Genomic DNA, 26219 nt, shown 5'->3' with positions numbered 1-26219 from the left:
CGATCCCGGGACTCCAGGATCATGACCTGAGCCGAAGGCAGTCGTCCAACCAACTGAGCCACCCAGGCGTCCCTATTACTCACATTTTATAGCAAGGACATTGAGGCTGAGAGACTAGGCCATGCCAAGGGGCGAGGCTTACTCCAAGTATGGGTCTAGTTAAGAGTTTATGTGCAATAGTCTCTGTGTGCCTCTCAGCAAAGCCCCTTAGCAATTACCCTATGGAAATGCAGAGCCTAGCTTCAATCAGTCTCAGCAGCCTACTATTCCAACTTTTGGACAGAATAATACAGAATTCTTTGTTAACAACCCAGCTGGTTGCATAATGATGTCATCTGACTACACCCACAGGGTAGTCTAGTGTCTAGGGTTGCTGGAGGACACACACTTAATATAAGTACCTGACATGAAGCTTTTGATTGCCAACCCAATACATCCGTCTTAAATAAATTGCCAGCTGTATGACACAACTACTAGCTAAACAACTAGGAACCAGGACACCCCACCCAGTGAAGTTTCTTCCTCTTTTTTCTTTTTTTTCTTTTCTTTTCTTTTCTTCCTTCCTTCCTTTCATTCATTCATTCATTCATCTGACACAGAGAGACAGCGAGAGAGGGAAAACAAGCAGGGGAAGAGGGAGAGGGAGAAGCAGGCTTTCGGCAGAGCAGGGAGCCTGATGCGGGGCTTGATTCCAGGGTCCTGGATCATGACCTGAGCTGAAGACAGACGCTTAACAACTAAGCCACCCAGGCACCCCATGAAGTTCCCACTTTTAAAAGCCCTTGGTAACCCAGGGAACTGATGGCTTGACTCACTGTGCTTTTCCTTCCCACACCTGAATTCCCACATTTAAGTTTTAGAGATTTTATTTATTTATTTGTCAGAGAGAGAGAGTGTGTGCACACAAGCAAGGGGAGTGGCAGGCAGAGGGAAAACCAGGTTCCCTGCTGAGCAAGGATCCCAATGTAGGACTGGATCCCAGGACTCTGGGATCATGACCTGAGTCAAAGGCAGATGCCTTATAAAACTTTATACTCCAAAACCCAAATAATCCAATTATAAAATGGGCAGAAGACATGAAGAGACATTTCTCCAAAGAAGACATACAGATAGCTAACAGACACATGAAAAGATGCTCATCATCACTTATCATCAGGGAAATGCAAGTCAAAATTACAATGAGATATCAATTCAGTCCTGTCACAATGGCTAAAATAAAAAACACAAGAAAAAACAAGTGTTGGTGAAGACGTGAAGAAAAAGGAACTCTCTTGCTCTGTTGGTAGGAATGCAAACCAGTGCAGACACTATGGAAAACATTACAGAGGTTCCTCAAAAAATTAAAAATAGAACTACCCCACAACCCAGTAATCACACTACTGGGTATTTACCCAAAGAATTCAAAAACACTAATTCAAATGGATACATGCACTCCTATGTTTACTGCAGCATTATTTACAACAGTTAAACTATGGAAGCAGCCCAAGCATCCACTGACTGATGAATGGATAAAGTTGTGGTATACAAACACAATGGAATATTATTCAACCCTTAAAAATGAAATGTGGCCATTTTCAACAATATGGACAGGGCTGGAGAGTATCATGATAAGTGAAATCAGTCAAAGAAAGACAAATACCATATGATCTCACTCATATATGGAATTTAAGAACAAAAGAGTGAAGGAAAGAAAAAAGGACAAACCTAGAAACAGACTCTTAACTACAGAGAACTGATGGGGAGGTAGGTGGGTTAATGGGGGAAATAGAGGATAAGGATCAAAGAATACACTCACCATGATGAAAAAATTGACTTAAAAAAAAAAGAATTTTATTTTTAAAAAGGAGAGAAGTCTAAGATGGAGAGAGATATTATACAGTTGAACCTTGAATAATGCAGGGGTTGAAAATGAAGTTGAAAATCCATGTATAACTTTTGACTCTCCAAAAACCTACTGGGAAACCTTACTGATAACATAAACAGTTGATTAACACATATTTTGTATGTTGTATGTACTATATACTGTGTTCTTACAATAAACTAGAAAAAAGAAAATGTTAAGAAAATCATAAGAGAAAATACATTTATACCACTGTACTGTAAAAAATTCCATGTCTAAATGAACCCACACAGTTCAAACCTGTGTTGTTCAAAGGTTAACTGAAATTGATCTTGTTGCATCTCAGGTAGATCTTACACACTATATTTAATCATCTGTTACCAAAATGTAACATTTCCTTACTCCTTGTTCCACTGAGAGGAAAACACTTCATTAACATAAAAATTTTTTTCCTCAGTTGATTGTTCAGCATTTCATTTTCTGATTTTAGCATGAGTTCTCTATAGGTTCTACTTTGCTCTTGTTCATCTTGTGAAATCGTGGTGTTTAATAAGATCTCTACTTTAATGACACCCTTTCCAGTCAGTTGAGGCAAAGTCCAGATATTTTAGCAGGTTTTTTGTGTAGGGGAGAGAAATGTGGGCTTTCCTTTTTCTTTGCCCTTTTATCATCAATGTCAAAGGACTCTTCCTTCTTTTTTGCATTTTCTCCTCTGGAATGTATGTCCCTTTAAATTGCCTGGCCAACCCTTTAAACAGTACCTACTTTGAAGTCACTTTTCTGCAGCCCTGCTCTGATCTACCCAGTGTTCGGTACTGTTGTACTTTCAGACTGGAGTGGTTTTAAACTTTCTGTTGCTTCAACTAGCCTCTTTGCTGGCATCATTTCTGGCTCTGCCTTTGCTTGCCACAGAGCCTTCTAGCAGTGAAGGAGTGGAGCAGGCACAATGCTGGGATGTGTAGTTTTTTCTCTTTTTACTCATAGTTATTTTGCACTTCTGGCATTCTCTGTATTTTAAGTAGTGTTGGGCTTTGTTTTCTATAGAATTGTCATAGTTATGGAGTTATTTCACGCATCATTTAGAGAGGAGATTTTGATATAGTAGTTTGCTTACCACACACCCACCACTGACTTCAGCCACCTTGTTTTTAAAAATCCTCTATGTATATTTTCAAAACAAAAATCAAATGTGAAAAAAATATATAACTGATTTTTGACTTATGATTATTAACTTGAAATTATGAGGTTTTGATTAAATTTTTAAGTAATATTAGAATGTTTACAGGAGGCCAGCTTTACTATAAACTTAATTACCAGAGTTGTTTAATTCCTCGGGTAGGTTTTGCCTTGTGTTACCAGTTTGCCAGAGATCTGAAATGCTTAATATTAGAATATATTAAATGTTTAAAGGAAATTTAAAATGTTTATAGTTATTTATTTAGGTTTTTAAATTGATTTGACAGCTTAAGAGAAATTTGGTTGGCCAGTCTTAAGTAGATTACACATTAATCAAAAGAAATATATTTTTTAATGAGGAGGTAGGATATGGTTGATCTGGATGATTAGATCTCTCCTTGCCCAACTCTGTAACTTCATTTCTAAAGCTCATCATTTCTCCCAAACATATAATGGTGTTTCGTCCTCATTTACAGCAGCATTTATTATAACACTGGGGAATACCAAGGGAGAACAAGACAAAGTTCCTAAACTCATTGACTTCTATTACAGAAGAGATGGGCAAATTAAAAAAAGCAACCAAATAAGTAATTCCAAGGAGTGATAAAGCCATAAGGTTCGAAAAAAATATAAAGGCTAGGGATAATAAATAAATAATATATAAATAAAGAATATTTAGGGATAATAAATAAATAATAAAGAAAGAAAGAAAGAAAGAAAGGTGTTATTAGAAATATTGTCTAAGGCTTCTCTGAGGTAATGATATTTAATCAGAGATTTGAAGGAAGTGAGGGAAAGAGAACTCCAGATTTTTTTCCCCTAGCCTAGTAAAGGCTTTGAAGCAGGCACAAGCTTTTTGAGTTTATGGTACAAGGAGGCCACTGTGGACCAAAAAAGAAAAAAAAAAAAAAAGGTAAAAATAGGTCAGAAAGACAGATGAGGGCAGATCATAACGAACTTAAGGATCGCAGTACAGAATTTGGATTTTATTATAAATGTGACAGGAAGGCATCAAAGCATGCCACCCAGCCTACTTAGGCTACTTTTTTCTCCCTGGTTATCTGGTTAACTTCAATTTGTCTTTCAAAATCTAGCATCCTCTCCCGTAGGACATATACGGTAACTCCCTGACTCCCAAAGAAGGTCCATCACTTCCTCCTGTGTGCTATTTCAGAGCCATAATAGAGGAGTACTGGTCGCCTTTCACACCTCTGGGGGGGACCTAGGCTGTGGATTTTTTCACAGAACTGTGTTTCAGTTCCCCACCCCATCTCTGTAGCCCCCGAGTGTGACACAGCAGCGGGTGCTAACTAATGGTTCGGTAAAGGAAAAACTAACCCACTCAGTGGCTCAAGCCTCAACTCCTTCCAGCCACTTGGGGTGCGGTACCCCGGAGGCGCGTCGGAATTGTTGCCCTGGGAGGCTGCGTGCAGCGTTCCCCCGCCCTCTGCTACCAGAGGAAGGTTTGCGTTTCAAGGATACTCCACTGGCCAAGAATGCCTCTCGGGAAACCTAACGTCCCCACTGTCAGGTGCCTGCTCTCTCCCGTTTGCGCACCTTTGCTTGTCCTTTCTGGGACCTGGGGTGGGACTGGGTTGGTGGGGGGCGGCGGGGACCTCTGGGCTTCCCAGCTCCGCGCCCGAGCACTCCCCGCAAACGCTCCTATGGCCTAGTCACGCACCCGACTGCCCTCTCCTCCTTAACATCGGAAGTCACCGCAGCAAAGCCCACTGGCACACAGCATCCGCGTCGCCCCTCCGTGCGTCTAGGGTGCATCCCCTCATTCCGCCGTCTCTTTCCACGGCTCCCCGCCCCGCTCACCTAATATGCGGGTGATCCCCAGGGTCAGCTTCTCCAGGTGCGGCTTGCTGCAGCCCGGGGGCGGTGTCTCCTCCATGGCTCGCGTCCCCGCTCCGCGCGCGGCGGGCGCAGCGACGGGGACCCGGCGGGAGAGGGGGGCGGGCGGGAGGGCTGGACACCGCCCCAGAGGCTCGGCCATCGAGTTCACGGCATGCCGGGAATTGTAGTGCTTGGTGCCTGAGAGCGCTGCGGGGCGGAGATGGGAGGCCCGGGCTGCTCTGGGAGTAGTAGTTCCGCGGCACACTTGTTCCCTTTGCCCAGGCGGTCGCTCCACACTACGCCACCGAGACACAGCGACTCGTCCGCTGGGACCCTACCGCCCCGCCCGGGCAGACCGCGCAAGCGGGGGCGGGCCTCTACGCGGTGCGGCCAATGGGGACTGGGCCTGAAGGCCGGGGCAGGACGGCTCCGGCGCGACGCCGGGAGTGGCGGTTGTTTCAAGATGGCGGACGTGGCGGGCCCCTCCCGCCGGGGCGCGACGGCGTTCTGGAGTCGGGACTGTATCCTTTGCCCGCCTGGCAGGGGGCGCCGGCGCCCTCCCCGGGGCGGCGGGCGGTCGCGTGAGACTCTGAGTGGGGGGGCGAAGCTCGGTGCTGTCCCCGGGGGCGGGGCCGTCCTTTCCGGCCGCCGTGTAGGTGCCGGGCTTTTCCCTGGCTGGGGTGTTAGGTAGCAGAGAGCCTGATTCTGTCTCCAGGCTGGAGCACTAGGTTTGGGGACTCAGCACTGATGTTTCCCGGCCCTCCTTGGCGGTGAGCTTTGGAAAGATGGCCTAGAATCGTGGCCCTGCGGGGGGCTGGGAGGGTCCCTCTGACCGTGGTGACCTCAGGCCGGCTGAGTCTCTGAGGAGGGAAGGGTGTTGACTGGACAGGGAGCCTTTTTGTCTCGGTTTAGGACTGTCCTTGGTTTGCGTGGTTAGGAGCGAGTCAGGACCTTTTCGGACTTCGAAGGCCTGTCTGTGATGATTTACTTTCATGCTGGGATTTTCGGAGAGGTGTGGGGCTGACCGTGGTCCGGTGATGCTGGTTACGGAATAAAAAGCGTTGCAAATCCTTGCTGCTGGAAGTAGTGTTGATTTACAGGTGGACTGTGGGTCCCCACTGGCAGGATTGAAGTTCTGGGATTGTTTTGGGTGGTGGAGAAGCCGTGGAGCTTTTTATGCTTGTGGTGGTGTTCGCAGTTCAGTAACTGTATTGAGATGTGTGACAGAACTGGTTCGTTCTCCGGTTCAGGTTGTCCCAGCCTGCTCTTTTCCTGGTAAGTTACATCACTTTCGTTAGAGGAGTGTTACGTGAAGGAGGGCAATCCGTGTACTGCGTGCGTGCAGAGCAAGTCTTGTCTGTTTGCTAGGATTGATGATAGCATTATTTGAGACATTGCTCTTAACTTTGGCAGAATCATTCTCTGCACACGCTACTTAGCTCCCAGTGAAACTTATAAAATTGTATTCTCAGTTTTCCTTTTTGAGTTACAGTACTAGGATTACAGTGTCATGTGGAGGGAGGGATATTTTTGCATTCCTTGCTGCTCAATGTTTAGTATTAGGCACTTTCTAAACATAATTACCATTTGTCTCTGATAGGTGGGTGATGGTCAAGTAAAAATCATGCACATAGACTGTGGATGAAAACACTAATGCACTGTGCACATTAAATATCTTTTTCCTTATATATCAGGAAGGACGCAAAGAGAGTATGTGCATTGGGAATTGGGCTGAATTAGGAAATCAGGAAATTGGGATGAGTCTTCTCATGAAATCCTGTGCTTCCAATCATAGAATTTTGTGATAGAGGAAATATTTGAAGGTTATCAGCTTATAAAGTGCTTTTGTAGTGTAATCATTTTCATAACCACCTATGTGGTTTGGTTATTAGTCCTTAACTTTATCTGTGACCAGTGGAATTGTTCTGATAGGTATAAATGGGGAGGTGGGCAGTGTATTACTGTGGCATGGATTAAGTTAATAGGTAAATAAACTGAACCTGTGCACTTGGTCGAAGCAGCCCTTTATGCTCACTTATTCATATGGTCATGTTATTTCTTATTTCGCATAGAAGGCCTACATCCTGTCTTTTCTCTTACATTCTCTCTTACTTTGAAAATTAATGTGAAATACTCATCTTCCCATTGAAAGTGAGGAGTTGAAATTATATGGGGGAAATGGTGGTGATTACATTGATAGAAATTCCGATTTGAAATAAATTGCAAGGTTACTAGTATTACCTATTTCCCCCACCTATTCCACATAATGACCAATTATCATCCAGCCTCAGGTATTTTCATTTGAAATGTCCGTAGGACACAAAAGCAAGGTCAAATGTAAATTTGCTATTGAATCTTTTCTAAAAAAGCATAAGGATAGTTATGAATCATTGGGTTTAATCATGTGTCTCTGGATCTGGATCTCTTTTTCTGTTACACGGATGACTTCCTAGACCACCCCGTAGCCTTTATATAGAACTTTCAATAGTAAAAGACCAGAAAGTATGTGCGTAGAATCAGGTATTCCTTTCATGCTATTGAAAGACAGATTTTCAGCGCTTTGCCTAAGCAATTAGAGAAATGTGATTGAGTTATTTCCCAGTCCTAGATGTTTCTGTCATGTGAGGACAGATCATCTGTGACTAAACATCTTTTTTTACTGTTGTCTTAATGAGTTATGCATTGCCTGCACAGTATGATTCAGCAGTGCTTTTTTGCACAAGGTGTATTTTTATACCTTATATGTAAACAAATGAGTATGCCATTTTGTCATTTTATGGTTAAATCTTCAAGTAAAATATGCCCCTTCAGCCATAAACCGCTTTCTTACTTCATTGTAGCTCCTGGTAATATGAAAAGAAATTAGTGTTTCTGCAGTATCTGTAGTTGTTGGGTAAATACACCCCAGCTTATTAACATTAACAGTATTTTTAAATTGATATTAACAAATATGAATTATAAGGGATTTGGTCAAAACATCATAGTAGCTATAATCCATGCCATTGAATATTCAATTAAAAATAGAATCTTTATGTTGATGTTAAAATAGTATACTAGCCAGGAAGGTTACTCAGGTCAGTAATGATTACATATACATGTGTTGCTGGTATGTGATTGAAACTCAGAAGGTTAGAGTGTGCAGTTCTAAGTTTTTTATTTTCTTCAGCTCTTCATGATCTGGAGTAGATATGATTCTTCCTCTATATTGTTTCTACCTTGGGTTTCTAATTACTGCTTTAATTCTGGGGATTTGGAGACTGGTACCAGCATCAAGGATGCTTTATAATTTGCTTGTACTTGTCTTAGTAAAGAACTTCCAAAAATACCAAAGTAGAACTGAGGGGGCACCAAGAACCCAATGAGAGGTCCAATATATACATTTGGTATATATTGTGTCTCTGACTGTCCCATAAAATATGTTTGTATATTTTTTAAACTTTGTATTTGAAGAAAGTAAATATTTGGGTTTTTCAGATAGTGAGATGAATATAGATTACAAATGATTAGAAAGGATGGGTTGGATGGAGGCAATTTCAATATTTTTAGGCTTATTTTTTTAAACTTTTGTTAAGGTCATTTATTTAGCATTTTTATATTTGAAAAGATTCTTAGCATGAATGTAGTTCATGAGTTTTGCCCTCGTATTTTGAAATGTTCCTCTACCCTTCAAGGAACTTCTGACTGGTCTAAGAATTAAAATGACATGGGACAGATTAAGAGGAGAAAAATCAAACTTAATTAGGTACATATGGCAAATCCACATATATGTGAGAGATTCCAAAGAGAAGCAAAATGAGTTATGCTTGTCATTCCGAACGAAGGAGTCGGGAGTAGGGATCTGGGACTTTCAAGGAAAGGAAAGCCAATTCATAGGAAGATGAAAAGGAATAAATATTTGGTAAACAAATGTTTTCTGGGCCATATGGAAACAATGGGACATAGAGACAAATTTTAACAAATATACTTTGCTAAATTCCTCCCTACCACCTCTTGTTTCTATTATACTATAGTTAGTTATATATTTCCCTTCTTGGGAGCAGGCCCTCTATTCAAATTCTTGTAGGCAATTCATGGGGAGGTCAGAGTTACTTCATGAGTCTTTTGGGCCTTGATTGTTTTCAAAACTCAAAACAATCCACATTCCAAAGTGGCACATCTTGGGGTGATGGGTTGTGAACCCCAGCAAGATAAAGAGAGACAACACCAAAGAGTTGCTGGACAGTACCTCATAAAATTAAATATCACTTTCATTCTTTCAAAGATGGTCAACCATGAGCCTGTCATTTTTTGACGTTAGTCGATAATAAACATTGAACAAAACTAGTGGAAAATCTTCACCCACCTGGTGCTTACATTTTAGTGAGATGAGTTGAGGCTGTGAATAAGTAAAATGTGTTGTGTGTCCAGTGATTATTGGTGATATGAAGAAAAAGCAGGAAAAGGGTAGCCATCATGGGGATCTTTGTGTCTTCTTTTATGCCAGTACCATATGGTTAGAAATTAGAAAGTGTGATGCTTTACCTTATTCTTAAGATTGTCTTGGCTATTTGGGTTCTTTTGTGGTTCTGTACAAATTTTAGCACTGTTCTATTTCTGTGAAAAATTGCATTGGACTTTTGATAGAGGTTGCACTGAATCTGTAGATTGCTTTGGGCAGTATAGACATTTTAACAATATTAATTATTCCAGTTTATAAGCACAGAATATCTTTCTATTTGTGTCTTCAGTTTCTTTCATCAGTGTCTTAAAGTTTTCAATGTATAGGTCTTTCACCTTCTTGGTTAAATTTATTTCTAGGTATTCTTTTTTGATGCAATTGTAAATGGGATTGTTTTCTTTTCTTTTCTTTTCTTTTTTAAGATTTTATTTATTTTATTTGACAGAGATTACAAGTAGGCAGAGAGGCAGGCAGAGAGAGAGAGGAGGAAGCAGGCTCCCTGCTGAGCAGAGAGTCTGATATGGGGTCCATCCCAGGACCCTGGGATTATGACCTGAGCCGAAGGCAGAGGCTTTAACCCACTGAGCCACCCAGGCGCCCCGGGATTGTTTTCTTAATTTCACTTTCTGTTATTCATGTATAGAAACACAACAGATTTTTCTATATTGATTTTGTATCTGCAGCTTGGCTGAATTCATTTATTCCAATGGTTTTTTGGTAAAGTCTTTAGCATTTTCTATATGTGATATTATGTCATCTGCAACTAAAGCTTATGAAAGATCTCTACAGTTTGTTTCTCTTAGATAAGTGGCAAAGTAGTATCAGAAAGTATAAAATACTTGATGAGTTTCTTGGGGCACCTGGGTGGTGCAGTCAGTTAAGCATCTGACTCTTGATTTCAGCTCAGGTTGTTTTCTCAGGGTCCTAAGATGGAGTCCCACATAGGGCTGTGCGGAGTCAGCTTGGACTGTCTCTCCCTTTACCCCTGTGCCTCATCCCTGCTCCCCTTCTCCCTCTCTCTCTCAAATAAAAAATAAATCTTTTAAAAAATAAAATACCTGATGAGCTTCCAAATCTAGGTGCAGCTAAGTTGGGTTCTCAGTGGCTGCTCTGTTCCAGCTGTGAGCAGTCTTCTTTTTGACTATTCTAGACAAGTGTACTATGTTTCCCAGGATTCAGTTATGTTAGTCTTTCCATAAGTCAACTTTGGAGACTATTCTGCGAATTCATCACTGCTGTATCCTCTAATCGAGGATGCTGCCAAATGGAGATTGTCCTGAATCATCTTGAATTTTTTCCCCCTTGGGTAACTTTTCCCATGTCTATATCTCCAACAGTAAATATTTAAATATTTATTGAGCACCTACTATGTTTGCTGGTCCCAGGGATATTAAAAATGGCTTGATGTTTGCTGTTAAAGAGCCTGCACAATTTTATTTTGTATGTTTTTTTTTTTAGATTGCGTGCCAGTGAATTTATAAATTCTCTCTCCTCCAGTGTTACCCGCTATCAGTGTCCTTGGACTAGTGAGGTCTAATTTTTGTTTGTTTGTTTCCTTGTCTTATGTGCCCCTTAAAACTTTCTAAACTCCATGCCTGATGTCTGAGTGTATTTAAAGTTTAGGAGTACTACTTAACAGCCAAAATCCTGAATCTGTGATAGTATGTGTACTGCTGCAGAGGGCTATTAGAAATCACCTGGTGACTCAGACAGTAGCACTATTTTTTTTATTCCTAAATTCTTAGATGGATTCTAGGTGTTTATAATCAGCACTCTTTGTAAAGATTCCATAGCTACGGTTGGTCCTGAACTGAAATATATTGACTTTTGGAACATGTTATTAAATCTGTTTTACTCTAGCCTTTACCTGGAAGGGAATTTTTAATAAATTTGTCTAGAAATTTTGGAAAAGAAAGCGTTTTATAAAAGAACAGAAAATTGGAATTTTCTAAGTCATTTGGAAAAATTTGTTTAGACACTTTCTCGAAATGTAATAGAATGTTATCAAATTGTGGATGTATCTGGATTTAGATAGAGTTCTTCTGAATAAAATTTTTTTTCTGGAAGGAAAACTTTCTTTTTTTTTTTTTAAAGATTTTATTTATCTATTTGACAGACAGAGATCACAAGTAGGCAGAGAGGCAGGCAGAGAGAGAGGAGGAAGCAGGCTCCCCGCTGAGCAGAGAGCCCGATGCGGGGCTTGATCCCAGGACCTTGGGATCATGACCCGAGCCAAAGGCAGAGGCTTTAACCCACTGAGCCACCCAGGCGCCCCAAAGGAAAACTTCTTATATTGGTTCTTCTTCTATAACAGTGGTATGATCTTAGCGTTTCTAAATTTCTCCTATTGAAATTCAAAATAGCTCTCTTTGTCTTATATTTCTTCCACTTGTTGGGGGGCTTGAGTGGATCCACCCGTTAAGCCTCCTACTCTTGATTTCCTCTCAGATCATAACCTCAGGGTTGTGAGATCAAGCCACACTTTGGGCTCCACGATGGGCAGGGAGCTTGCTTAAGATTCTCTCTCTCTCCCTCTTCCCTCTTTAAAAAAAAAAAAATTCCATTTCTTCCACTTTTTAAATAGCAGGGCTTCTTGGGATATTTCATGAATGCACTGCAGAAGAATAAAATCTTTGTGTTTCCCTGATTGACTTGCCCTCAAAGAGGGTTTGTTCTTCAAAGCTAAAGCTCATTTTGAAATTATTTATTCGTGTCTAAAATAACTCACCAGTTTTCCAATATTAAACAAACTGGAGCATTTAACTCCCTGTTTACAAAAGGAGAGGAAATGAAAGGAACTTAACAGAATTTATAGGGTAGGGTATCTAATTTGGGAATAGGCGTGGATGAAAGTTTTATGGAACAAGGACTTTCAAAAATTTTGTAAAACATAGTTATGATTATGTAAAGATGAATTTTATTTTATTTTATTTTATTTTTTTTAAGATTTTATTTATTTGACAGAGAGAGACCACAAATAGACAGAGAGGCAGGCAGAGAAGAGAGCCCGATGCGGGACTCGATTCCAGGACCCTGAGATCATGACCTGAGCCGAAGGCAGCGGCTTAACCCACTGAGCCACCCAGGCGCCCAAGATGAATTTTAAAAGATTACTAATTTTGTTTCATTTATTTCACTTGCATTCCTTTCTAGGTTTGTTTTTGAAGTTTGTTATAAATTCCTAGATCAAAAGAAATTAGGAAAGTACAGAATAGAGGCAGCATTTGGATGATTTTTTCTAGTATTTTCCTTCATGTCCTTCTTCATAGTTTCTGATGAAGAACAATCAGTAGTATATGTTCCAGGTATGATTTTCTGTATTAATTTGGTAAGCTTCCTTTGCTTCTTAAGTGTTACGAGAAAATAAAACAGTAGGACCACTTTGTAGATATAACTGTATGCAGAACAATCCATTGGAAACTAATTTTTTTTTTTTAAATATGTGGTTAGACGTTACTAAGGTTTGAAATACTGCCTTATTTTAGGATTTTAGGGGCTGGATGGGCAAGTCAGCTTTTGATTAATTTGTAGAACATTTTATTTATCTATTAAAGAGCAAGAGATCCTATTTTTTATATTACAAATAATATCCTAAATTCAAAGAAAAATGTGAGAACTTCTTGATATAAGGTTTATGTGATAGACTCTTTTAAACCTTACTGACTGTTACTAAACCAATAGTAAAACTGAGCCATTGAAGGTACCCTAATTATGTGAGAAATCAGATTTTTAATCTCCCCTATATTAAGGTATATATTATATGTTGTAATTTATCAGTTTTAATGTGACTTATGAATTTTCATTATCATTTTTAAAAAATATTTCAATTGAATCTTAAATGTATTCAGAACATAATCTTTTCATGATTCATTATTTACTAAGAGTTTTAAAATGAGGTTTATAAAGTGGGAGTTTTCCCTGTCAGGTCCCATAAAGAGGTATATCAGAGAAGAGCTTCATGGGGGTAAGTTTAAGAGAATAAAGTATAATTTTGATATTTTGTTTGATGGAAATCCTTAGGAATTTCTGCAGAAGGAAATACCAGATCAAGACACAAGTTAAGTCCAAAAGCTGATGTTAAACTTCCGACTTCCAGGGTTAATGCCGCTTCAATCTCCATGGAGTCTTTAAAAGGTGCAGGAGATTCAGTAGATGAACAGGTCAGTAATTTCCCTTTTTTTCTCTGATCTCCAGTCTTTATAAATGCAGACCAATAAGTGATTTTTCTATGCTGACCAGTTACCGGTAGAAAAGGGCAGAAGAGTCTTTGAAAGAACTTTAGATAATCTACAAGCGATCTTAAAAGGTACAGAGGATCCTAGGATACTTTACATGATATGAATATAAAGTACGTAGATTACTCAGAGGTTTTGCTCTAAAATGTCTAGGCTTGCCTTAAGCCTTAGTTAAGAAAAATTTATTACCTTAGTGTGTCCCAAAAGACCCACATGGTGATCTCTGTCAAGTTAGTAAATCAAATTGACCACCGTTTCTTCTTTTATTAAGTGCGCTTTATAATTTTTGTTCTTGTGGATTTGTTAGATGATGATGGATAAACCTCTCTATATAAGAAAGAAACTTTGTTAAAATTCCCCTGCATTATTATTATTTCCTTCACTTCAAAAATATTATAAAGACTCTTTATAGCCCAGTCATTGATTTCTCCTTCATCTTTGCCTTTGTATTAGTATCTATACATTCCTTTGCTACATGTCCTTATCTGATAGGTTGATTTTACTTTACTTTTTGTTAAGGTTAAGTTAGGGTTTGACAATCTATGATCTATAGGCCCAGTTTCTTTGCTGCCTATTTTGTGAATAAAGTTTTATTGCAACATAGTCTTACTTATTCTTTTAATATTCTTGGTGCTTTTCTGTTCTAATGGTAGAGTTGCTACCATAGTGCTATTGGTCCACAAAGCCATTTTTGCTACCTTAGTGCTATTGGTCCATAAAGTATTTACTATTTAACACTATAGAGAATGTTTTTCCTTGTGCTGGTTTATGTTCTTGAGGACATTTCCAATATCTAGTTTGTTACTGATTGTTATGTTTAGTAGTCTATGGGATTTAACTGTGACTAACCCAAAAGGCCTACTTTGTTACTTGGATTTCCATTGTACCCACTTATGTCCCCCTGGGACGTAAATAGTAGTTGAATTTGCAAGATCTTATCAAAATTACAAGTGTTTTTCATAAAATAGTTTGTGCATTTTATATTGAACAATATAATATATATGGCCTTCTTTTGGATTAAGTCCATATTTTTTTATGATTCTTTTGGGTCATTAACTATAATTCTTTGTTGGGCTATTTTCACTGCCTTTGAGAATTATAGTATACATCTTTAACTTATCACAGCCTATTTTAACTTATATTTTCCACTTTAACTGTGATTTTGAGGACCTTTCAACAGTTTGTGTCTTGACTTTTGTGATATTGTCATACGTTTTACTTCTATAAGTAAATTTCCAATACATTATTACTTTTGCTTCAACACTTTTTTCAGATTTACCTATAATTTGCATATCAAAAAACTTACCCTTTTAAAATGTATAATTCTTTTTTTTTGTATATTCACAGAGTTGTGGATCCATCACCACAATCTAATTCCAGAACATTTTCATGACTCTAGAAAGAAACTCCATATGCATTAGCAGTCACTTGACATTTTCTATTCATCTCAGCCCCTAGCAACCACTAATCGACTTTTTAGTCTCTATAGATTGATCTATTCTGGGCATTTCGTGAAAATGGAATCCTGTAATATGTGGCCTTTTGTGGCTGGCTTCTTTCATTTAGCATAATGATTTTAAGGTTTATGTGATATCATGTATTATTACTTCATTAATTTTTATGGCTGAGTACATATTTATCCATTCACCAGTTGAAGGACTTTGGGTTGTTAGGCTTTTTGGCTACATAAATAATGTTGCTATGAACTTTCACATACAAGTTTTTGTGTGGATATATGTTTTCAGTTCTGTTGGGTATTTGCCTAGAAGTAGAATTGCTGGGTCATGTAGTAATTCTGTTTAAGCTTTTGATGAACTGCCAAAATGACTATACCAATTTACATATTACCAGCAGTAGTATGAATGAGGATTCCAGTTTCTCCACATTCTCACCAACACTTTATATCTACCCTTTTCATTATAACCATCCTAGTCAGTATAAAATGGTATCTCACTGTGATTTTGATTTATATTTCCCTAATGACTAATAATAATCATTTCTTTATGTGCTTCTTGGCCATTTATATTTGTTCTTTAGAGAAACGTCAATTCAGATGCTTTTCAGTTGAATGATTTGTTTTCTTACTGATAAAGTTTAAAGTTCTTTATACATTGCATCTTCAGGTCCCTTATATATGATCTGCAGAGTTTCTTTCATTCAATGCATTGTCTTTCACTTTCTTATTGGTGTCCTTAGAAGTATGAGAGTTTTAATTTCGAAGTCCAGTTTATCAATTTTTTTCAGTTGTTACCTGTGCTGTGTTGTCATATTTAAAGAATCATTGCCTAATTCAAGTTCTTAAAGATTTACACTAATATTTTCTTCTAAGAGTTTTATAGTTTTAGGTATTACATTTAGTCTTTGATCCATTTTGGTTTAATTTTTGTTGTGTGCTGACTCAAATTCATACACTAATATTTTCTTCCAAGAGTTTTATAGTTTTAGGTATTACATTTAGTCTTTGATCCATTTTGATTTAATTTTTGTTATGTGGTGACTCATATTTATTCTGTCGCCTGTGGATATCCACTTGTCCCACCATCATTTGTTTAAATTATTCCTTTCCTTTTGATTGTTCTTCCCTTGTTAAAAATCCCTTAACCATGTACATGTAAATGTTTATTTGTGGACTCTCAATTCTGTTTCATTGATTAACATTTCTATTTTTATGCCAATACCAAGTTCATTACCATTTGGAATTATTTTTTGGAATTAAGAAATGTAAGTCCTCCGAGTTTGATTTTCTTTTTTAAGATTTTGGCTATTCTGCATCCCTTGAATTTCCATAGAGAATCACCTTGGCAATTTCTGCACATGGGTCAACCTGAATTTTGATAGCAATTGTAGTAAATCTTCAGATAAATTTGGAGAGTACTTTAATAATATCAATTCTTCCAGTCCTTGAATATGGTATATGAGATAGCTTTTCATTTACATAGACCTTCTTTAATTTCTTTGAGCGATGTTTTGTAGTTTGAGGTGTATGTATCTTGTACTCTTTTTGTTAAGTTTATTTCTATTTTTTTGTTATTTATTGCTAGTGTATGGAAATACAGTTGATTTTGTCTCTTGATTTTGTATCCTGGAACCTTTCTAAATTCACTTATTAATGTGAATCTAATAGTTTTTGGTGATTTTCTTTCCTTTTTAAAATATTTTATCTATTTATTTGAGAGAGAGTGAGAGGGAGCATGAGCAGGAATAAGGAGAAGCAGACTCCCCACTGAGCAGGGAGCCCAATGCAGGGCTTGACCCCAGGGCTCTGGGATCATGACCTGAGCTGAAGGCAGACACTTAACTAACCAACTGAGCCACCCAGGGGCCCCAGGGAATTTCTTTTCTTTTCTTTTTTTTTTCAATTTTATTTTTGGATGCAATCTTTGGCACATTTCATTTTTTTAAAGATTTTATTTATTTGACAGGGAGAAAGTAAGCAGAGAAGCAGGCAGAGAGAGGAGGAAGTAGGCTTCCTGCTGAATAGAGAGCCCGATGCGGGGCTCGATCCCAGGACCCTGAGATCATGACCTGAGCCAAAGGCGGAGGCTTAAACCCACTGAGCCACCCAGGCGCCCCGCCCTGGTGAATTTGTTATAATTTTTTATACATATATGATTATGTCATCTGTGAATATAGTTTTATGGCTTCCTTTTTAATTTGGATTCCATTTATTTCAATTGTGTTTTAAAGAGTTTCAAATAATTAAAATGCTTTTTTTTTTTAAGATTTATTTATTTTAGAGAGAGAGAGAGCGTGAGTGGGAGAAGGAGAAAGAATCTCAAGCAGATTCTGTGCTGAGTGCAGAGCCTGATGTGGGATGTGATACCATGACCCTTGAGATCACGAGCTGAGCTGAAACCAGGAGTCAGAGCGTAGGTGCTCCTCAACAAAAGGCTTTTAAATTTACCCATGTAGTTACCATTTTTGTTGTTTTCCATTTGATATCATTGGTATGCTCCATCTGCTTAAAGTACTCCCTTCAACATTATGATAGTTCAGGTACACTAGGAATGGATATTTTGACTTTTGTATGCCTGAAGAAGTCTTTGTTTCACTTTTGTTTTTACTGGTTATAGAATTTTGAGTTGATAGTTTTTTTTTTCCCCTTAGTGTTTTAATGATGTCATTGTGCTATTGCCTGGTTTCACTGTTTTTGAGAAATCTGCTGTCATTCTTACTTTTATTCTTTCATATTTACTATGTGAGTTTAAACTGCTTTTGGGATTTTCCTTTCATTCCTAGTTTCAAGCAATTTGATTATAGTATGCCTTGAACTAATTCTAAGTGTGTCTTTTGATTGGAGTTTGTTGAGTCTTTTAGATTTGAGAGTTTATAGTTTTCATAAAATTGGGAAACTTTTTGGCCATTATATGTTGAGATATTATTTTTTGAGGGCTCCAGTTATGCAAATATTAGGCCACTTGAGGTTACGCTGCAGTTTTTTGCTCATTTTTTATTCAATTTTTTGTTGTTATTTCTGTGTTTATGTATAGATGGTTTATATTGCTTTGTTTCAAATTCATTAGTCATCTTCTGCCACTAATCTCATCCAGTGTATTTTTTATATAAGACAGTGTTTTCATCTCTACCAGTTCAATTTGGGTCTTTTGTTTTATTTATACATTTCATGTCTTTACTTAACATGCTGGGTCTTCTACTTTCTTGAACATATGGAATGTAAATGACTATTTTAATGCTCTTGTTTATAATCCTATCATCTGAGTTATTTATGGAGAGATTTCAATTGAGTAATTTTTCTATTTATGTATTGTATTTATCTGCTTCTTTATCTGCCTGGTTGTTTTTTATTGGATGTCCCCAGACAGTATGAATCATACTTTTTTTTTTTTTTTTTTAGTTCTGGATATATTGTGTTTTTTATAATTATCTTGAGGTCTTTTTTTCTGAGACTAAGACAAGTATTTGAGAGTAGTTTGATCTTTTTAAAGTTTGGGGTTAAGCTTTTTTTTTTTTTTTTTCTTAAGGATTTTTATTTATTTATTTGAGAGAGAGAGAGAGAGCATGAGACGGGAGAGGGTCAGAGGGAGAAGCAGACTCCGTACTGATCAGGGAGCCCCATGAGAGACTCAATCCTGGGACTCCAGAATCATGACCTGAGCCAAAGGTAGTCTCTTTGAGACTGAGACCAACTGAGCCACTCAGACACCGGGTTTAAGCTTTTAAAGGTGACACTAGAACAGCTTTTAATATAGGGCTAATTTTGCCCACTATGGGCAGTGACCTGCGGAGTACTCTTCCTGATGCCCCTTGAATTATGAGATTTTCCTCTCTGGCTGGTGGGAACATGGACTATTGCTGGCATTGTATTAGAGACAGAGATTATTCTCACATTCTCATTTGTTCTTTCCTTGGCTTTTGGTGGGCTTCCTCATAGACAAATGCTAATCAATACTCAACGGCTGATGTGCAGGGAACCCTCTGCAGATCCCTGGAGCTCTCTTTTTGTGCAATTCTATCCTCTCCATGACTCTGCCCTGCGAATTCTAGACACTTTGCTCTCCTGGACTCCCAGCTTTATCTTCTCAACTTGGCGAGATTGCTGGGCTCCATCTTGGTTTCCCCACATTGCACCCTGAAAACTCCAGAGGCAGTTTAGCTGGGATAATTGCATGGCTCACCTTATTTGGTTCCCCTCTTTCAGGGATCACTCTCCATGCTGCCTGATTTCTGGTGTTCAAGAACTACTTTTTCGTATACTTAGTTAGGTTTTTGGTTGTTGTAGGCATCAGGGTAAGCACGGTTCCTATTTGCCCAGAAGTGGAATGTAGGAGCTATGTATGTGTGTATTTATTTTGTTGCAAAACTAGAAATGGTGTGTGGGGGGTGTGTATGTGTGTGTGTATATGCATTTTTTCCTCAAAACTAGACAGATGTGTGTGTTTTTCTTCAGAGAAATAAGTCTTGTAGTTTTTCTGTATGTGATTTTTATAGCTATTGATGTTCAATAGCTAAGTTCTTAATTCATTAAGGTTTTCAAAGTGGTAATTATGCCAGCTCAAGTCTTCTGGGAAGTAGGTACTAAGATGAAAGTAAAAATGGAAGAGATTTAGTGGAGGAAGAGCTGACGTGGGATAGAGAATAAAGTGAACAGGGAGAGACAAGGAGAGCCTTAGATTTTATTGCAAGTCTGGCATCTGCGAGAGAACAAAGAAAGAAGAAAAATTCACTAGGAAAAACCTCACACTTCATACTGCCTTGCAATCAGGGCTAGTGTCTGTCAGCCTAATGGGGAACCCCAGAGCAAATACTGTTCCTTAAGGATGCCGTGTCAAACAGAAATGGCTCAGTTCCAGTACCTCTGCTGTTTCCAGTCACTGGCGCTGTTGTGAACACCGCAGTGGATCTGAAGGTATGGCAGTAGTTAGGTGAGGCTGTTAGCCAACTATGCTCTTTGCAACAGGTTCTCTCTCTTGTAGAAGCCACATTGTTTTATTTCTCACAGTGAAAACCATTATTCATCAGGAATTAGTATGGGTATGGTGTTTAGTTAGTTCAGTTCATTTTTCCATATGGACAGTCTGTTGGTCTGCACTGTTCATTGAGAAGACCATTCTTCTCCCCATTGAATTGCAATGATGCCATTGTAAGCCAAGTAAAGGAAGGGTATAACCTTCCTTTATTCTGTCATCTGCTTTCGTAATACCTATCCTCAATTTTGTGTTTATTGTTCTTTTTTGTGTGTTTTTTTTTAATGTCAGGGTAGGCAAACTTTTTCTGTAAAGGGCCAGGTCATAAATATTTAACCTTTGTGAGCCATGTGGCCTCTGTCTCAGTTACTCAACTCTGACACTGTAGTATGAAGAACTATATATATATATACATACATATATATATGTATATATATGTATATATATGTCAGTGTGTACATGAATGTACATGACTATGTTTTAATAAACCCTTATTTACAATAAAAGCCAGTGAGCCAGATTTGGCTTGCAGCTACAGTTTACCAACCCTTGCCCTATATAGTCTAAATACATAATTGTTTTTTAAACAATGTTCAGTGTTCAGTGTTATATATATTTGGAACTTTACATAAATAAGCTCATACTATGTGTATTGCATCATTTGCTTTTTTTGCTCAATGTTATATTCATGAGATTTACTTACGTTGTGTATAGCTATATATCATTCCTTTTTTTTTAAGATTTATTTATTTATTTAAGATTTATTTGAAAGAGAGAGAGTTGGGGGAGGAACAAAGGGAGAGAATCTTCATGCAGACTCCCTGCTGAGCATGGAGCCTAACAGGGAGCCATCGCATGACCCATGAGATCATGACCTGAGCCCAAACCAAGAGCCAGGCACTTAACTGACTGAGCTACTAGATACCCCACTGTACGTTATTTCTTTTCACTTATATTTCAGCCAGAGTCTAGTCACTTTTTTTCACTGAGAGTATTTCATATAAAGACTTGCTAAAATGGTGCTGGAGAACTGAGAAGGTAAACAGAACACCAACATATCATGTAGGTAGTAACTACAAAAAATAATTCCCATCTCTAGGGCTTGGAAAACAGCCAGAGCAAGTTGGATTTATTAAAACTTAGAAGCTTGGGGGAGGGCCCCTTTAGAGCTGGAACATGAGCTTCTGATGATGGGGACCCAGCCTAACTGATATTGCTGACTGCGAGGAGACATGCTAAAGGCTGGTTCTGCCAGGGCTGGGAAAATTGCAAACTAGAATCTGCTGTCCTTGCCAGGACACACTCTGGCAGGGGTGACACTAGTGGGAATGAGATGTAAATAGGAAGGACTGTGTCTTTTCTTCTTTTTCCAGCAACCTGTGGTCTCCCTCAAGTTCTTCCTATTGATGGGTTTTAACAGAGCCATCTGACAAAGGAGATATGGGGTTTCTAGAGTCTGAGGCCCAGCACCACAAAGGAGGTCTCAGAAGGGTGGGTTTGAAGATGAAAGTCAGTAAGTAGCTTAACAACCAGTACCTACAGAATTCCATTGTCTAAATATGCTACAGTTTATTCTCTAATTGACAAACATTTGTATTTTCAATACAAATTGTATTGAAAATTGGCTGTTCTGTTAAATACAATGCTGCTGATATCCTTGCCCATGTGTAAGGGTTTCTCTTTTTTGTTCTTTTACTCACTGCATCACTAAGATGCCTTCTCATGTGTTTTCAGCAACTTTTCCCATTGCCAGATAGAGTGGCTTCTTTCCACATTCTGTGTAACTTTTTTGATCATTAGCATCATTAACCCCATACTCTTCTCAAAACATATTTTCTCCCACCATATTATATCCTTCTGATTCTCTTTCATTCTTTAATTTATTATCTTGGATTCATAGAAGATTTTTAAAAACTGATAGATTTTAATGTTAAGGAAAAATCTAAAACATAGAGAAGTATAAAGAAAATAATAATAATCTAAATATCGTCCATAATACCATAAGCCCTATGGTATTATGGATTACACATTTATGTTTTTCTCTGACTTAAGAGCCAGACCCACATTTCCAATTTCCTGCCTAACATTTCCATATGACTTTCATCCTAGCATCTTAAGTTGACCATATTCAAAGCCAAACTCATTCTCTTACTCTCTCCTTTCTCCTATTGCCTTTTTCTCCCCATCTTTCCCATCTGTGGCTATCAGTATTTCCAGGATTCATTTTAGAAGTCTTGGATTGTTCTTGGCAACCTGAAGAAATTGGACTAACCTACTTGTACAAATGCCTAGGGTTCCTTCTGTTTACATGTTACCTCTAGTTTCCCTGTGACTCGCTTAGTTTCAGTGCTTTAAAGATCCTCTTAATGAAGTTCAAGTACTGGGAGAACTTTTTAGAGCACAAGAAATAGTTCAGTGGTTGAGAGCACATACTCTGGATGTGTGCTCAGGTGTTGGTTCTGCTGCTTTAAATGTTATCCAAGGCAAGGTGTCCCCTCACCCATAAATAGAAATAATACCTAATTCATAGCACTGTTGTGCAAATGAGCTGGATTAGTAACTGTAAAGTACTTACAATGTCCCTCACATGCAGTAAATATGAGATATGTGTTAGCTATTATTATTACTCTTTGGTCTAGTACCCGTTGGAATGAACTTTAGGATATATTGAGAACTTAGAAACTGGTGCCTTTGCTGTCAACCTTACTGTACTCTTAAGCAGCCTGTGGGCTGTAGTGTAGGAAAAGTTCTCAGTATCTTCCATTAGGTTTTGTGACATTCACCAAGGGAAAGTTGTTTCCTTAATAATCCCTAATATTTAAGCCTTTTGTGATCTTCTCTATATAAATTTCTCTATGTAAATTTTATAATGTCCCCTTCTGGACAAGACGGTTCCTTAGCCTGTTTTGAATTCATAATAGGTTTGAATGAAACATAAAGCGTGTACCAGGGCGCCTGGGTTGTTCAGTCAGTTAAGCATCTACTTTTGGCTCAGGTCATGATCCCAGGGTCCTGCCATGGAGCCCTGCATCAGGCTCCCTGCCCAACGGGAGTCTGCTTTTCCTGTCCTCCCAACTCGTGTTCTATCTCACTATCATTGTCTCTCGTTCTCAAATAAATAAATAAAATCTTAAAAAAAAAAAAACAAAAACATACCACCAGAGAAAAGATGCCTGAGAAATTTTACCTCCTGTGCTAATTTTAAGAGATTTCTCAAAAAGTCCTAAAAATTGCTTTTACCAAAAGTTAACCAAAAGATTTTTTTGTTTTGTATTAGAATTTCTGCAGGGGAGGACTAAAGAGTGCATCATTGAAGGATTTGTGTCTTGAAGACAAAAGACGCATTGCAAATTTAATTAAAGAATTGGCCAGGTAAGATAAAATCTTATATGAAATGTATTATTGTATAAAAGAGACAACTCTTTTTGAAAATAGAAATTACTGTGTTTTGATATCATGTATCATTGATCTTATGGAAGCAGAGATATTTAGAAAAAAAAAAATTTTTTTTGTGGCCTATTTGTGGCCCCAAAAAAAGAAAGTAGAAAAAAAGTAAGAAAGAAAGACCAGAACAGACCACTTCCCAATTTACATTTTCTTATTTATTTAATTTCCCAAATTATTAGGTGCATGTATTTGCAGCCGTCCTCTATCAAAAGGGAAAATACAGAAACTTAACTCTGCTGTCGATGGAGGTTGATATGTTGTAATGAGCGTCACAGCAATTACCTTTTGTTTTGTTGTAGATCCAAACAGAAATGAGCATTCATTTTACTGTAGTCCATCACAAGAATAGCTATTGTCGTTTTGTTAGCTACCGATGCTTTCAGGATTCAAAATAAGGGATTTGGAATTTTGAGAATAATAGTTCATAGCTATTTGGTTGTACTATTCCAGTTTATTAATGATGTGTATGAAGCATATGTCTTGGAGTAATTTTTTTTTTTTGTAATATACACATCCAGTTTGGTGGTCTTAAATTACTTAAGAAATGAAGATGTCTGCAGTAGAATATATTAATATAAATTGTAAAACTCAAATTTAAGGAAGAGCCTACCTAAAAGTTGATTAAAATGGTACTGGTTTTTGTCATTAAATTCCATGTTTGGAAATAGTAGGTATTTTCCTTCTTTCTTTATTTTTAATTAAAAATAGCTATGTGAAGTGTTTCAAAATCTATTTCATGTCCAGGCCTTAAAATAATGTTTGTAGAAGCTTTTATAAAAAGACTGAAGTTAAAAAATTGCCTTACTAAATCATAGAATTACAGTTACAGAAATGACAACAATGATGTTTTGGGGGCTAGGTTACAGGGTATGATTATTTCCAAGTACATGCCTTAGTCTGAATTTGATATGCCACCTGAGAGAAGCAGTAATTTCAATTTCACTAGAATTCTTTGGCTGTTCTAGTCTCTGAAGTAGAGTTTTCATTCCCTTCAAATACTGTTTTTTGTACTGGGAAAACATTTGTTATTCCCCATACTTGCAGATGATCTTCTCCCAAGGCTTTTTACCACATAGATGGTATGGATATCCTTACGTATGCTTTATGGCTTTGAAAAGCTATTACCATTAGTTTGAATTCATCTACTAACGGTCCTGAATTGCCATTATTGCTCTAAGTGATCCGTTTAATTTCAGTTGCAGGGCTTGGAGGACTCCTGAAAGAGTAGAGCATGTTGTTTTGGCTTCAGCAGCCTTCTGCTTTCTAGCAAGAGATTCAGGGGTTACTACAAGGTTAGGATTAATATAGATTTGCTAATATTGCTAGAAACTCCATTATTGTATTTACTATTGTTACAGATATGTGGGAATAATGTGCTCTTCTTTCCTTGAGTTTGCTAGGTTTCTTCTGTTGGATATTTCAGTCAACTTTTTTCTGCTGGTACTTGCCAAAGCATTTTCTTCACTTTTTTTTTTTTTTTTTCCTTTACAGAACTCGTTTTTATTGAAGTGGGGAAATGTAGAACAAAATTCCATATGGCTCAAACACTGGCAACTAAGCACATGTAGCCTTTATGTTCTTTTACCTCTGGATTTTCACCCTGGTTTCAAATAACTGGTTTCCTGTTGGCATTAAATATAGTCATTTCTCTTTCATCTTGAGAAATACTCCTCAAACCACATATTTCCTTCCAGCTACTACCTTCTCTGTACACCACAACATAACTTCACTCCTAGAAAGAGTCTGTAGTTTTATTTTCTACTCTGCTGCGTTTCATTCCCTCCTCAAGCTTATTTATTTATTTGAAAATATATGGAGGTGCAGTTTGCATAAAATAGCATGTATGCATTTTTTAAAAATATGTATGTAGTTTAAGTGTATATTTCAGTGAGTTTTGGCAAATGTAAAGTCACTTTAAAAAGTTCTTTTGAGAGGGCGCCTGGGTGGCTCAGTTGGTTGGGCAACTGCCTTCGGCTCAGGTCATGGTCCCGGAGTCCTGGGATCGAGTCCCACATCAGGCTCCCAGCTCCATGGGGAGTCTGCTTCTCCCTCTGACTTCCCCTCTCATGCTCTCTCTCTGCCTCTCAAATAAAAAAAAAAAAAAAAAAAAAAAAAAAAAAAAGTTCTTTTGAGAACTTTACAGTCAGTTCCTTCTTCTCTTCTCCACCCCAGATAGCCGTTCATGTGATTTCTGTCATTATTGCTTAGTTTTACATGTTCTGACATGCCATGTAAATGGCCATATAGTATGTATCCTCTTCTATCTGACTTTTTTCCCTCAGCAAAATGATTTTGTGTGTGTGGTAAAATATACATAACATAAAACTTATCATCTTAACCATTTTTAAGTGTACAGTTCAGTGGTATTAAGTACATTCATACTGTTGTGCAATCATCTCCACAGTCCATTTCCAGAACTTCTTCATCATTGAAACCCTGTATCCATTAAAAATATATTCCTCACTCTTCCCTCCCTCAGAGTCTTTGGTAACCACTATTCTCTGAGTCTTTGTGAATTTGACTGTTCTAGATCCTTCATGTAAGTGGAATCATAATATATATGTCCTTTCGTATCTGGCTTATTTTAGGGAGTAATGTTTTTGAGAGGTTTTTTTTTTTCAGTTTGTTGCATGTAGGTGTAGTTCATTGTTTATTGTTGATTAGTATTGTGTTGTTTGCATGTACTTTAGTTTGTTTATTCAACTGTAAAATGGACCTTTGGGTTGTTCGAGTTTTTGCCTTTTATGAATAAAGCTTCTATAGTATTCATGTGCAAGTGTTGTGTGGATTTGATGTCTTAATTTTTTTTAAAGATTTTA

General features: G+C 37.9%; 2 protein-coding genes across 11 annotated transcripts in view; one reads left to right on the top strand and one right to left on the bottom strand.

Moving 5' to 3' along the window:
* The window catches only part of TPGS2 (tubulin polyglutamylase complex subunit 2), a 69990-nt gene extending 64975 nt beyond the window's left edge, over positions 1-5015 (bottom strand). For all 3 annotated transcript variants that reach the window (XM_047697433.1, XM_047697434.1, XM_047697435.1), the window contains exon 1: positions 4838-5015. In XM_047697433.1, the coding sequence (XP_047553389.1) occupies positions 4838-5015 (178 nt within the window). The remainder of the gene's footprint in view (positions 1-4837) is intronic.
* A 60-nt stretch (positions 5016-5075) lies between these two features.
* The window catches only part of KIAA1328 (KIAA1328 ortholog), a 321215-nt gene continuing 300071 nt past the window's right edge, over positions 5076-26219 (top strand). For 2 of the 8 annotated variants that reach the window (XM_047697425.1, XM_047697424.1), the window contains exons 1-4: positions 5076-5376; positions 12563-12598; positions 13314-13453; positions 23231-23325. In XM_047697425.1, the coding sequence (XP_047553381.1) occupies positions 5076-5376; positions 12563-12598; positions 13314-13453; positions 23231-23325 (572 nt within the window). The other 6 variants (XM_047697428.1, XM_047697431.1, XM_047697426.1 and 3 more) reach the window with 6 other exon arrangements.

The sequence above is a fragment of the Lutra lutra genome, chromosome 12, assembly GCF_902655055.1.
Source record: "Lutra lutra chromosome 12, mLutLut1.2, whole genome shotgun sequence".
Taxonomy (NCBI): Eukaryota; Metazoa; Chordata; class Mammalia; order Carnivora; family Mustelidae; genus Lutra; species Lutra lutra.
The sequence above is the reverse complement of the archived record's forward strand: the minus strand, read 5'-3'. Positions and strand labels throughout refer to the sequence as shown.